This window comes from Impatiens glandulifera, chromosome 6, assembly GCF_907164915.1.
Source record: "Impatiens glandulifera chromosome 6, dImpGla2.1, whole genome shotgun sequence".
NCBI lineage: Eukaryota > Viridiplantae > Streptophyta > Magnoliopsida > Ericales > Balsaminaceae > Impatiens > Impatiens glandulifera.
Window position 1 is genome coordinate 42,196,711 of NC_061867.1, and position 15,842 is coordinate 42,212,552.

At 31.5% G+C, this 15,842-nt stretch overlaps 1 protein-coding gene and 1 non-coding gene across 2 annotated transcripts; one reads left to right on the plus strand and one right to left on the minus strand.

Moving 5' to 3' along the window:
* Positions 1-518: 518 nt before the first annotated feature.
* Positions 519-8,859, plus strand: LOC124941833 (protein LEO1 homolog). Its single transcript, XM_047482188.1, has 12 exons — positions 519-783; positions 983-1,311; positions 1,905-2,037; positions 2,140-2,244; positions 2,349-2,534; positions 4,356-4,532; positions 5,906-6,037; positions 6,671-6,850; positions 6,932-7,069; positions 7,495-7,605; positions 7,726-7,938; positions 8,434-8,859. Exons 1-12 carry the CDS (start codon positions 658-660, stop codon positions 8,569-8,571), a joined length of 1,968 nt encoding a protein of 655 aa, XP_047338144.1. The 5' UTR covers positions 519-657; the 3' UTR covers positions 8,572-8,859.
* Positions 8,860-9,996: 1,137 nt separating this feature from the next.
* On the minus strand, positions 9,997-10,068 carry TRNAE-UUC. Its single transcript has one exon. It is a non-coding gene; the product is annotated as a tRNA-Glu (tRNA).
* Positions 10,069-15,842: the final 5,774 nt, after the last annotated feature.

Genomic DNA, 15,842 nt, shown 5'->3' on the forward strand with positions numbered 1-15,842 from the left:
CACACTAACCGAAGTTGAATTTCGAATTCGAACTTTTTCGGGACAAGAGATTTTCGGATGATACATACGCCAAAAAAAAGACCATGCAATAATTTACCCTATATTTCTATATCCAAAATAATGAAAACCATGCAAATACAAATATGTTAAGATATAAGAAATTCAAATTAATTTTTTACTACTACAAAGGAAATGACCTAAATTTAAGAAGAAATGAACTAACAAAAAAAAAATAGAGACAAAACATCTAAACAAACCACCACCGAACAAAACACAACACAAAAAATAAGAATTAAATTTATTAATTTATTTAATTATTCCAGCAAGTTTTTATTAAATAGATAAATATTATCATAACAATACAAATATATTTTATTTAATTTTTTTTCTTAAATAATATATTAAAATATGAAAACATTAATGATAATTTTGTAATTCAAAAGAATCCTTCCCAAATAATATACAATTATTCAGTAAGATTTATATATGTATAATATATAAACCTATATCGAAGAGCTCCTTGAGACGAAGGTTTCACAATCTGTTACCCCAATTCGTCAAGAAAGCTGTTCTTAAGAGATTTATAGGTTAAGACGACCGCTCTTGTGCTGAAATCACAGGCGAACAAGCATTCTAGGTTGAAACTGAGCAACAACAATGGTTGGGGAAGAGAAAAAAAGGCATCAGATGATGCAAAACCTTTTTGGCGATCAGTCGGAAGAAGAGGAAGAAGAAGAGGTTGAATCAGAACACGAGTCCAATCGGCAGCCTTATTATCACTCCGTATGACATCCATTCTCCCACATAAAGTCTTGAATTCGAAACCCTTATTTCTAAACTGATATAAAAATGGATACTTGGTTCTTATTTCTTGAATGCCTCCATTCCTGAACCTAAACCCTTCATTATTTTTTCATTTTTTTACAGAATATCATCTCTCATGTATTTTTTTAATCACATGATTGATATTTCATTGCTTTAGGATGATGGAGATGGAGGTGTAGAGCCAGAGGGAGAAGGTGAAGTTGAAGGTCAAGGGGAAGCAGAAGTAGAGAGTGAAGGGAAGTTACATGGCACGGGGAATGATCTTGGAGAAAGTGCAAGTGAAGCGGGTTCACAAGATGTGGAAATTGAAGATCAAAGAGAAGATAGTGAAGGTAAAGACTCGTACAATAATGGAATGAAGCATTACCATCATAGAGGAGTTACAAGTGGAAGACTTGATGATGTTGAAAGTGGATCAGAGAGATCTCATGGAAATCATTATGCAGACAATGAGGATGAGGAGGTGGAGCAGGATGGAAGTCCAAGGTAAACTTAGCAATGACTTCATTTTGAGTTTCGTATATTTAATCTAGAAAAATCGATTGCTTAATAGGTGGATATCAATCCTTTCCTATCTTCCATCTTTCTCTTTTTCTTGATGTAATTGTGCCTCCATTTCAACACCTCACAAGACACATATGTAAACTTTCATTTATTTTTGTCTTTCTTAAGCACTTTAAATTCTTATGACGAATGAGGAATTCTAAGCTCATTAAAGGATATATGATTTCCATCTCGATTTCGTCACAACGCTCCATTCTCACATTTTTCTAGGTGACAAGACATGATTTACTATGAAGACACATAGATTATTACAGAATCAGTAAGAGCATCCATAATTTGCATTATTTTTGCAGTAGTCTTGATTGTAATATTTCTGCAATGTCAAGAACATTTGTGTGATGTGGGGACTTCTGTTCTTGATTTTTCAGTGTCTCACTATCTAAGGTTTACTTTTGACGCATATTTATTTTCATGGTTCTATGATGAAAGTTTCACAACCTTCACTCAACCATTTTTTATTAGAGAAGAAGTGTTGATACTTTAACTTGAGAAGCTGAACTTATTTCTCAATTTAGGTCACCTGGTGAAGAGAAAGATGAAAATCAAATTTTGGAATCAGTTCCTGAGATTCGTGATGTTTTTGGTGACTCTGATAATGAAGAACCAGCTGAGTACGAGGTCCCAAAAAACCTTGAGAAAAAGTTTACTGTAAGTTTTTTTATTTTAAAAAGGTTTGAATGTTTTCTCTATGCTTGTACAATGAAATTTTGTGTGTGCTGACGTTATGAAACTTAACTCTTTTTGTTGTAGAGATCTCCTATGGAGGAGGAAGAGAGCTATGGAAGGGATCTAAGACCTGAAGACTCGGTACCCGATGAAGAGGGTGCTCTGAACAACCAGGAGAATGAGTTTAATGTGAATTCCATATCTCAAACATGTTTTGAGTGAACATTTATTATATATTGATATTTAATTGTGTGTAATGATGACAAATGTGAAATAATACTCTATTGATATAGAGATCCCCTATGGAAGATGAAGGAAGTTACGGAAGGGAACTAGAACCTGAAGATGCTGTGCCAGATGAAGAGGCGCATTATGGATATGAAGATGAGAATATTGACGCAAAAATTAAGGACAAACCAGTTGGCCCTCCATTGGAGTTGGAAATTCCGTTTTGTCATCCTCCAGCTCATCCGGACAAGGTTAACCTGAAAAGGAAAAAATATTCAATTATAATTATAGACTAAATACATTTTCTTATTTCATTTATCATTATTTTACATTCTCATTTATGCTAGGGACTGAACAAGAATGAGGACCGTAACTAAGGTGCTAATAGATAGGCTTTTAAGACAAATTCTTGCAAATACCCGTCCGTTTAAATTATATTTGTTCGTAATGAAACTCAAGATTTGGTGCAATGGTTAAAGATTTTGTTTTCAAATGAGAAGATCTAACATATTTAAATATTTTGGACCTTGAATATAAGAGAAAGTGATATCTAAATGATTAGATTATCTTCTGTTGTTTAACATACTATTAGAGATCTATGGCCAGATTTGGGTTTCTTGAGTTGTCTCTACCAGTTAAGTTATGCTGCTATTTTTTTGTCGGTTACAAATCCCATTAAAGGCTCTCTGCTTCTACTTAATGATTGTCATTCATTTATCTGTTTTCTTTTCTACTTTTTATTTATCCTGGTTTTGGTATTCAAATTTTATCTTGTCTTGCTTTATCTTTTGTATTCTATTGAGCTGTTCTCTTCCATCTTTCCTTCCACACAGGATATTATTGAAGTGTCAGCCTTTAGGTTATGTTTGAATAAGTGAAATTGGAACTAGAATTTCAATTCTAATTCTATAAGAGTTGACAGTTCAATTACAATCTAATTCCTATGTTTAAAGAAATCATTGAATTGTAATTCTTAAGTGGTTTTTTTGGTTTTTTTCTTCTCTATTATTGCTTTTGTTTTGTTTTCTATTTTGATTGTCTATAAGCATCTATATATAAACTGATTTACTGCTAATTAACAAATTGTTAGAAGAATGATTCGTAAGTTATTAGAGTGGAATTGCACCTAAACAAATTATACACATTTTAATTCCATCCGAAGTTTAATTCTAATTTAAATTCCTCTTTTTAAGTCCTTCAACATCCATTTCCAATTCTTCTGTTTTGTCAGGTTCCACTGTCTAAAACTTCTCCAAAACACCGTTTTCCGGTTCCTTACTTCTCAGATCTGCAATTCAACTTATTTGTCTCTTTTAACAAATAGTTTTCTCTTCCAAATATACCCAAATCTCTTTTAAGCTTGATTTCATAATTGGCATTTACAGTAGTTCATTTGTCTTGACTGGGGTTTGTTGTATTTGATTGTTTCCAAAATCTTGAGACATACATTACAACAGTCTAAACCAACTTTGTGCTCACCTTTAAGTGCCCATTATATTTTAGGCCTTTTAGCAAAGGGACAGTCTAGCCACATGCATGTTGACACCATTATCTTCTATACATTGTATGTATGAGGTTCCCAGGATGTCATCACACTGAACAATTTTTTGACTGGATTTATCTCTTTTGACGGGGCAGTTTCGGTCTCTTATTTAGTTCTCGACTACCTTATGCTTTTTCCTTTTGGCTTGTTTTTCTTGAAATTGAATAAAGTTTATGTTGTATCCAAATTAGCATCAGCTCAGTTTGGTTCCAGTTTTTCATTGAATCATTTTCCATTCTTCTAAGCAATTATCACTTTGTTGTTCACCAAATACATAGTCCTTCAAGTTGAATCAAGTTTATGTTGTATCCAATGTAGCATCAGTTCAGTTTGGTTCCAGTTTTTTGTTGAAGCATTTTCCTTTCTTCTAAGCAATTGATCACTTTGTTGTTCGCCAAATACATAGTCCTTCAAGTTGTGGGATAGAGTTCTATTGCATCACAGAAAGTTGTGATGATGTTCGAGTTGTTGTGTTACTAGTTTATAAGCTTCCAGGATGAATTGTGACTCCTTTTGTTTTCTTTTGCAGATGAACATTATTAAAGTTTCAAATATTATGGGCATTGATCCAAAGCCTTTTGACCGCAAGACGTATGTGGAAGAGGATGTCTTTGTGACTGATGAATCTGGATCAAAGAAGCGTATAAAACTGGACAATAACATCGTCCGCTGGAGAGTTGTACAGAAGCCAGATGGCAAAAAATCTGTAAGGCCTTTTTTTTCGAGAAAACTGTAAAGCCTTGTTTGATGTGGGTTGTTTGAGAGTATTTCCAAATAACCCACTATCCAATCAACAATTTACTCATCAATCACATCATTCAAATCATTAACTAAAAGACCCTCAATTTTAATTTAAAAAAAAATGATTGATTATATATTTATACCCCCAACATCTCTTTACCCAAATAACCTGTATTTCTTTAATCTACATCATACAAGGTTATTCAAAATAACCATTTGGTTATTCAAATAACCCCAGATCAAACATGGCCTAAGTGAACTAAAATGTGCTTCTTGTCTGATTATGTTATGTTTCAAGCATGTAAAGTGCTTTTTATTGATTGTTGTGGTTGCTTGAAACCATTGGTGAGATCCGGTAATGGCCACCTTTTTGTCATTTTTAGCACTTTTCAGTTTGGTTTTTTAATTGGTTATCTTCAAAAATTATTTCCACTTGGCTTCACATCTTATTTAGATCATCACCTCATTGTTTGTGAAATAAATAGCATATTCATAGTACACATTGAAGATTTGTGAAAAAAAGGTCCATCAAATTGTTTCCTCTGGATACTGTTAGTTTTCGGTATCACTTCATTGAAAATTTTGTTGGCACCACCAATTATTGCATGCCAGCATTTGATCTAAGTATTCTGGCAGGTAATAAAACACCTCTTTTTGCATCTTTTTGTGTACTACTGAAATGAAGTTTTCTTTCTTTTTATTTGGTAGCAATAGTTATGGCAACTCACATCAAATTTATTGGGAGTATGGGCCAATGTCGCCAATATTTCCAGATTGACAATGGCCTTACATTGAGCCTATTTGAAAACTTATATTTGTCACGATCTCATTCACAATCATATTCTCATTTTTAGTGTAATTTGTTGATATACAAATTATTTCTAGATCATGATTCAAATTATAGTGTAATTTTTGTTTCAATTGGTATAGCTATTTTTTTTCTCGATTAATAAATAGATATATTCACTTCAATTTTCAATTCTTCCATTTAAATAAAAGAATCTTATTTTTATAAGAACTTGTACCAACTCTAACTAAATTACTGGCCTACTTTGTAGAGGCTTATAAGATCTAAATAAAGTATTACATTAGGAAATAGAAATCGTTGTCATTTTTTGCAAACATAACACATTTAGATTTTTCCGGATCATGATCACCATGGAAAAATGGTATACGAAAACAGGTCAACATTTTATATTGGCTTTAACAATTCTTATTATGTTCTACTCTGAAGGTGGGATCCTGCACAAATATCAGGATTAAATGTTGTTTATGTTAGATATTAGTTTGGAAATTTCTAAAGTTATTTGTTCATTGTTTGTCTGTTCACATGTGTAGTATGAAAGCAATGCACGCTTTGTGAGATGGTCAGATGGAAGCCTGCAATTGTTAATTGGTAATGAAGTGCTTGACATATCAGTGCAAGATGCTCAACATGATCAAGCACATCTTTTCCTTCGACATGAAAAGGTAAGCTGCATGCATTCATCTCTGCATCTGAACCACTGTCATTGTCCAAATTCAGTGGCACACCTTTTTCTTGATCATGATAAAAAGTTCTACTTCCCTTTATTATCTCTTTTCCTTAAACATGATCAAGTACTTGGTTTTATCTAATCATATGACTTTGTTTTTATGCCATGCGAGTTATGATAAGAAGCTACATAATACTAAAAAGAATGCAAAGATGAGCCTATTTGTAAACTAGTATTTTGTCATCATCTGTGTCACAATCATATGGATCTCATTGAAAAATTGCCAAAGATAAAACTAAATTGATTTTTTTCGTTTGAAATAAGATTTTTTTTGTATTGTGATCAGATTGTTTTTGGATCATGGGCCAGATTATAGTGTAATTTTTGCCTAAAGATCCCTTAAATAAAATAAATTAGAATCTTGTTATGCTGTTATGTTTTTCTTTCTCTACATAATGATTATCAGATCATTTTTTGGAGCATGATCAAATTATATTTTAGATTCATTGGGATTTTTGGCAAACATGAATAATGTAGATTTGTCAGATCACATCAACATATATTTTTTTTATATCAAAACAGCCCATAGACCTCTGATAGAGGGATTTCGCTCTGCTTAATATTGCAGGGAATCCTCCAGTCTCAGGGAAGAATTTCAAGGAAGATGAGATTTATGCCTTCATCATTGACATCAAACTCACACAGATTGTTGACTGCTCTTGTCGATTCCCGTCATAAAAAGGTGTACAAGGTCAAAAACTGTATCACCGACATTGATCCTGAAAGGGAAAAGGAGCAAAAGGAGAAGGTATACTTATTGTTGTACTGATGCATCATACTGCTACCTAACTGTTTCTATGTCTGACACATTCTCTTCCATGGATTGTAGGCTGAAAGTCAAACAATCAGAGCTAATGAACTTCTTAGCCGGAAGAAAGAGAAAGTCAGTCGCAAGTATTCATACATGCCAACTGTACGCAGGGAGCGTAAACTTTCACCTGGTTTCTTGGAAGATGCTTTAGATGAAGTAACTTATCTATTATTGCCTTTCACTTAATTGTTTTTCAATTATTGCTATTCTTATTATTACTCTTTACTCTAACTACTACTCCTGAGATCTTGATTATTAAGGCCTTGGTTGATGTGGGTTATTTGAGATTGATTTCGAATAACCCATAAACTACTCATCAATCACATCATTGATATCATCAATCAAATTCCCAAAACACCCTCAATATTTTTCTTTTATATTTATATCCCTAATATCTTTTTACACAAAATAACTTCATTTTCAATAATCTACGTCAAACAAGGGTATTTGGAAATAACCTCTTGGTTATTCAAATAGCCGTAGATCAAACAAGGCCTAAGAAATAACTGTAGTCTCCAAGAAAAAAATGTGCTTGGTCTTATGTTTCTTAATCCCCTGACCATCCATTCCTACGCGACCAGGATGAAGAGCCAGACTATTACGATTCTCGCCAATCTTCTGGTCGACGTCGCTTTGATGATGATCCTGAAATGGAAGCTCGAGCTGAGAAACGAATCATCAGTGCCAAAAAGGTGATAGTGTGTAATTAATAAAAACAGATTATTGCATTAATATTGTTCTTTATCCTTTTAGTTATAAAGCTAATTTCTTGGAGTTATTAATATACGTTGTTTTGGACACATAAATTGCAGGGGTCGAGAGACCTCCCTAAGAAATCATCAACTGCTAGACCATCTAGACATACAGAAGATCTTTCAGAAAGTGAGAGAGAAGAATCGGAGTATGAAACCGATGGAGAGGAATATGAAAGATCTCCACAAGGTAGGAATATTGAAGAGCCTGAGCTAGAAAATGAAGAAGAGGAAGAGGAGGAAGCAGCAGACTACTCCGATGATGAGCGAGAGGTATATATATATATATGTACATATTTATGGCACTTCGTATGTTGCTTAAAGAATCTACATATAACCTACCTAAATTCCTTTTTAATTCGTAAAGATTTTGGTGTTAATATTAGATGTTGAATAAAGTTTTTTTAGGTGGCTATGCAACACATAACAGAGTGAGAAAGAATATAAGAAGACTTGTGAAATTAAAAAATTGAATAAATAGAATTAGGGATTGTCTGGTTTTGGAGTAATTGTGGAATCGTTCAAAAGTGTTGCGTGATGTTTGTTCAAATATTTATATAACACTAAATAAAAAAGAAGAAAATAAAGTGTTTGAATGATAAGATATTGATCAAATCAAGTTAGAAAATGAAATGATAGTTTCATAGATGTAGAGACCCTTTTTCAAGGTGGTTGAATTTTTTGTGAAGTTTATTCTTATGGAGTTAGTTCTCCTTTTGATTAGCAAGAGACATTTTATGAATGAAAGTGCTATTTGGTGATATGTAGGAGCGAAAGAGGAAGGGGAAAGAGGTTGCAGGTGGTAGCCACAAACGGAAGGGGATAGAGTCGGATGAGGAATCTCCTCCAAAGAAAGCTGCGACTCACAGGAGAATGGCCATTGTTTATGACAGTGACGATGAATGAAAATAACCTTAACTGGGATTGCAACACAAGTCAAGTCAAGTCGTTATATACAACAGATGTATGGGTCCTTTCGAAGGTGATGATATTTACTCAGAAATATCTTTAGAGAATTTGAGAGTTTTACCAACCAAGATTCTTCGGTTTATTTTGTGAAAATATGGATATAGTGAAAGCAAGCCTTCTCACAACTGTTGTTATTTTCATCTATAGGAAAGTATGTCTGTCACTAAAATGATCATTGATGTTTTTATTATCTTTCCTAAAATAAATTACTTTATATTGAGTGTATTTAGAACATTTTATTTTGTGACCATTTCTGGTATGATAACATTTGAATTGGAAAAAGTGAATTTATTTGTTATATTAATTAATTATTGGATCATGATTTATCATATTATTTTTAATAATAGTTCAAATTATTTTATAGATAATTTTAATTTTTGGATCATATTATGTGAATTTATTTGGATGGCTAATAAAATATAATAACAAATTGAATTCGTTTGTTTTCTATATTTTTAATTCCAAAATAAAATTCAAGAATTAGATCTTTAATCTTGTATTTCAGTATCCCATCTTTCAAATTATATTGAATTAGATGGACCGGATTTGGATATCGATCCGATTTGATAATTTTTACCAGATTTTTGGATTGGACGGAAAAAAATTCAGATACCCGAAGCCAATTCGGTAATTTTTAAAATTTAAAAATAAATTAACATATTTATACAAATTACATCCCTAATGGCCTAAAATGTCGTCTAAACTGTCTGCTCGCGTCGTTGCCAAATCTCTATTTTCCAGTCGAGCTGAAGCCGCTCTCAACGACGAGCTGAACTTTATCTCCGATTCTCCACATCTCCTGATGCTGACATAGTTTGCCTCTTAGGAAAATTATGCATTATTGGATGCTTAATGCCGTAAATGCTGATGCTGACAAGGTCCTGAATGCTATAAACTCGAGAAAAAACAAACTTTTATCTTTTCTAATTCAAATTATGTGATTCAACTATGACTTATTCTCGATACATAGACACCCTTTTGAATAATGTTTAAGATCGATATAGTTTAGCACTTGCACCCACTTTAGTACCTTCATAAATCAACGACTAAGCAAGTATAGTTAAAAATGTGAAATTTAAGTCTTGAAATCTCTAAAATCCAAAATCTTTCTTGTTGGTCATATTATACCACTTATAAATAAAAACTTTTCCACAAACTTGAGGAAAAAAATTTCAATGCCAGGAATCGAACACCCTAGGTGAAACTAGATATCTTAACCGCTAAAAAATGTCATATTTAAATTTGTCATCAAAACTTTCTCACAAACTCAAAGAGAAAAAAACTTTTATCTAGTCTAATTCAAACTATGAGAGGCAACTATGACTTATATCATTTAAGATTGATGCATTTTAGAAAAAAAAATTCCGATGCCGGGAATCGAACCCGGGTCCCCTGGGTGAAAGCCAGATATCCTAACCGCTGGACGACATCGGTTTTATACTTTTGATCAAAACATTTACAAACAAACTTTCATCTTTTCAAATTCAAACTTTGTCATCCAACTATGATTTGATCTGGATACTTAGACACCCATTTGATTAATGTTTAAGATATATGCATTTTATCACTTGCACATTTTCACCCACTTTAATACATTCATGATCATAAATAAACGACCATGATAGTATAATTAAAAAGGTTAAATTTAAGTCTTGAAATCTCTAAAATCCAAAATATTTTTTATTTATCATATTATACTTATATATGATCAATACTTTCCCACAAACTTGAGGTCAAAGTTTTCTGATGGCGGGAATTGAATACGATCACTTGGGTGAAAGATAGATATTTTAACCGATGGACATCAGATTTACACTTGCGTATAAAAATTTCTAAAAGTCAAGGACAATTACTTTTTCTAATTCAAACTATGGGATCCAACTATGAAAAATATCCAATGGTGGTTATCGAACCAAGTCCCCTACGTGAAAACAAGATATCCAAACCACTTGACGATATTGGATTTACACTTGTTATCAAAACTTTTTCACAAACTCGAGGAAAACAAACTTTCCTCTTTTCTAATTCAAACTATGTGACCCAACCATGACTTTTCCACTTTGTCTTCTCTTCCTATTCCTCAATGTTCACAAGATTTTATACTTGAACCAAAGTGGAGAAGTGCTATGGGTGAAGAGATGAATGCTCTTAAGAAGAGAGGCACATGGGATCTTGTAACTCTTCTTGTTGGCAAGAAAACAAATGGATGCAAATTGGTGTTCATAGTAAAATATAAGCCAGATGGAACAGTTGAAAGGTACAAGGCATATGAATGGAAATGGGGAGGTTCAGGTGGGGAATGCATTTAACATCCCCATCCCGTTTTTATTTCGGGGATTTTTGTAATACCATCTCTATCCCATTCGGTTTCAGAGAATCCCTACGGGGCACCGTTATAAAATATTTTTTAAAAAAAATAAAAAATTATACAATAAATTTATATAAACGGATTTTTTAATATAATATATATTGTATTATATAGAAAAATTATATTATTATAAAGAACTAAACTTATAACTCTTATAAAATATAATGAATAAATAAATATATTGATGATTTTATATATTTAATTATGTTCATAGTGTTCGAGGTAGAATTGAGGTGAGATCGAGACGGGTCGGGCGAGTGACACAAATATCATCCCCACCTCATCCCTGTTCAGTTTCGGGGAAAACCGCCTCAAATGGGGCAATATGGTTCGATTACCATTGGGCGGGTTCAAATTTACATCCTTAACAAGGCAAGACTAGTTGTGAAGGGGGTACACACAGACACTTGGGATTGACTATCTGGAGACGTTTGCTCCCGTCGCGAAGATGCACTCTATTTGGATCCTATTTTCTTGTGCTGCCAATTTATGATGGAATCTTCAGCAGCTTGATGTGAAGAATGCCTTTTTGCATGGCAACTTAAAGGAAGAAGTTTATATGGATGTCCCTCGTTACTTCTCATCTCATATTACAAAAGGGAAAGTGTGTAAGCTCAAGAAAACTTTATATGGGATAAAACAATCTCCTAGAGCAAGGTTTGGGAGATTTCAAAGTGCTATGATAAAGTTTGGGTTCAAGCAGACCAACTCAGACCATACAATGTTTGTAAAGAGACAAGTGTTGAGTTATGGAGCCTACACTTATAATAAACTCTACATTGTTAATTATAGTTTATTGGGTTTTATTTTTGGTTTTGGGCTTGGGCCTGACCAAATTTATTTAGGTTTATTACCTGAATGTTTACCCTATAAATATGTGATTATTAAGGGTTTACATTGTTAAGACAAAATTTTAAAAAGATAAAGTGTGAGGCAAAAACTCAGTATTCTTTCTTCTTCTTCATAGTGAAATTTGGTGGTAGCTGAAGTGGATGTAGCTCAATTTGAGTGAACCACTATAAATTTGTGTATTCTTGTGTTCTTCTTTCTTGTATTTTTTACAGATTGTTTTCAAGTAGATCGGATTTGGGAGATACAAATCCTAACAACAAGGAGACAAGATTACAATATTGATTGTGTATGTCGATGACATCATTGTGATGAGTGATGATGGAGATGAGATTAACTCAATCAAACAACGGTTGGCGACTGAGATTGGGTTCAAAGACTTGGGTTCGTTACAATACTTTCTTGGGATTGAGGTAGCCGCATCATCTTGTGGGATCTTTCTCTCCAAACGGAAGTATGCCATTGATCTCCTATCTGTTACTGGGATGCAAACCTACAGACTCACCTTTTGAAGTTAATCATAAGCTTTCCACGAGTGTTGGTACCGAGGTGGATAAGGAGAGATATCAATAGTTAGTTGGGAGACTTATATACCTTATTCATACTAGGCCTGACATTTCATATATTGTTGGTGTTGTGAGCCAATACATGCATGATCCTCGTGAGACTCATATGGATGCAGTCCATCGCATTCTGAGATACTTGAAGGCAACAACGGGTAAGGTCTTGTTATTTAAACCTCACGATCACCTAGATGTTCAAGGATATACCGACTCAGATTGGGTTGGCTCCTTGGATGATAGGAGTTCCACTTCAGGCTATTATGCTTTTGTTGGAGGTAACCTAGTAACTTGGCGCAATAAGAAACAAATGGTGGTAGCAAGGTCTAATGTTGAGGCGGAGTACAGAGTTATGGCTTTTGGCGTTATTGAGCTCTTGTGGACTCGGTCTCTTCTTATAGAACTTGGTTTTACACCAACTGGTCATATGAAGTAGGGTGTTCAATATTTGGTTTGAACCGAATATCCGACCGAATTTGAATAAACCGAATTTGAATTTTATTTTCAGTTTTTGAATCGAATTTCAAACCAAATCGAATTCAAATATGGTTTTCAAATTGGTTTTCGAGTTTGGGTTTCAAACCAAAAACAGAATTCATTTTTTATTATTTATTCTTCCAAACTTAATTTAAGAAAAAGTTCAAATAATCAAATTAGAATATTTTGAATTCAAGATTTAAATAATAAAGAAAAAAGAAAAAAAAAAACACAAGTGGTCTAGTGGTAGAATAGTACTCTTCCATGGTATAGACACAGGTTCAATTACCGGCCGATTTTATTACAATATATTCGAATTTGATTCGGTTTTCGAATTGGCTAAAAATATAAAAATTTGAATAAAACTGAACTGAGGAACTCGAATAATTCAAAAACCGAACCGATGAACACCCCTACTATGAAGATATAGTGTGATAACCAGGGACGTATAGAGCTAGGAGTTGAGGTGGGGTAGCTCATTTATAATTTTTTTATATACATACCATTTAGATACAATTTAGAGGACAATTTAGAGGTAAGCTGTTGATATTGCAGGTTATTAAGTATTTTTTTTTTTGAGAGAGGGAAGGGAAAAGATATATATATTTTTTATTTTTTTTATTTAAATGATTATTTGAATTTTAATTATATTTTAGAATTGGTTTATATGAGTTTTAGTATTTTTATAATTTATAGGTATTTTTTATTTTTTAAATTTATTTAGTTTTTTTATATTTAAATTATATTTTATAATAAATAATTATTTTATTTAAATAATTAATATGAGAATGGTATATTTTAATAAAATAATACTAATATTATTATTTACCTAATAGTTACTTTCACTTTTTTCTTTTTAAATATTTTTAATTTTGTATGGAACTAATCCTAAATATTATTTTTTATTTTTCGATTATTTTTGTAATATTCAATTCATTCATATTTAATAAAAAATATCTTGTTATAATTACATTTAAAATGTGGTTACATAATTAGAGCGATCACTTATTTGGTTATAATATAGAAACTTAATTAAAATTTTGTTTTATTAAATTTATTTCGATTTTATAACTTATATTATTAGGTACATAGTCAGAGTGTAGACCATTTTTATTTACCTGTTAAAAATTGAATTTAAAATGTTTTTATTATATTTAATTATATAAAAATTTAATTAAAAACTTTCTTTTTTAAATTTATTTCGATTTCATAACATATATTTTTTTTATGATCTTATATGAATGACTCTCTTTGGGAGTGGATCTAGGTTAGAGCTAGAAGGGTTTAACAAATTAAACAAAATAAATAAATTTTTTTATAGGAGAAAAGAGACATTGGTCCTTAATTTTTTTTCCACTTTTATTTATTATTTTTTTTATTAATCTAAAAAAACTAAATCCATATTCATCTATAAATTTCTCATTATTTTATTTAACCCCACTAAAAAAATAAATAAATCCATTTTAATTTTTTTTCAAGCCCACCCTAACCATAATTCCTAGGTCCGTCCCTGGTGATAACAAGGTTGTTATCTCTATTGCTCATGATCCGATTCAACATGATCAAACCAAGCATATTTAGATTGACTGACACTTCATCAAGGAGAAGATTTCTAGCGGTCTAGTGTACCCCTTATGTAAAGACTAGCGATCAACTAGCCAATGTCTTAACTAAGGGGTATTAAGTTAGGCATGATAAATATATTCGCTCCAACTTGAAGGGGGAGTGTTAAGAATAATGGGTCAATATTGTATAGTATTTATATTTTAGAGTGTTTAGTATGTGTTAAGTATATATTAAAGCCCATATACATTAAGACCCACATTAGGATTTAGGATTTCTTATCACAGGTTCGATCTTTGGTTGCTTTTCATCAAATGAGCTCGAATATTGAATTGTGTTATATGATGTTTGAAATATCAAAATTTTAGTCATTTTAGGCTTTTTAGACTTTTTTTCAAATGGACAAAACATCTAATCATATTATTTAACGTATTATTTTTATTTTTTAAATTAATTTGTCATTTTTTAAATAAAATAATATTTATAGACGTATGAGACGTATTTTTTTAAATTGAGTTTCATTTTGGGATATCCCATTCTAATTTGTCGAAGTTGGTTTTTGTGACTAAGAAAATGTGTAATCTAATAATAGATTTGAGAAAATTTGAATAAAGATATATCTTTTAAATATTTTTCAAATAACTTTACAACGATATAACTTTATTTATGGTCTACTAATTTGTACGTATTTGTATTTTAAATTAAGTATTGTTTTGAGATATACACGTTCAAAATTGTCGAATGTGGTTTAAATAATTTAATAAATATTTAATGTGTGAAAATAATTTAAAAGATAAAAAAATATCAAAATTGGTATTTTGTTTTTACAAACATGATAATTAATTTAGAAAAGAAAATAATATGTTAAAATAAGAAGACTGGAGTTGGAGTTCAATCGTTTGTAAAAAAACACTTTAAATATCTAAAATTATGATAATTGGATCATTATAATTTTTATTATGACTCAACATATTTGATAGTTGATAGAGATTTTTCACTTTGTTCGACTTGTTTAACTTATCACTTATCGTTAAGTTCGGTTTTAGAGCCCCTCGAAACAAAATTACAAGATTATTGTTTTTTTTTTAATTTAATTTTATAAATGTATCATATTATTTAACATCTAAATTATTATTTAATTATTTTAATTTTATAAATGCCTTTATTTTATAAATTAATTTTTGAGATGCCACTCTTATTTAAAATATAAATGAATGAAAATTAATTTATTTTAAAGAATAAATACAATCATAGGGAAATTTGACGAAATGACCCTAAAGATGCATGTATTTGCATCTCTGGTCACCCGATAATTTAAATTGATCTGGTGACCACTTTATTTTTTTTGAAAGAAAATACATTTTTCGCGTCACGCGAAGTGTATTAGGTTT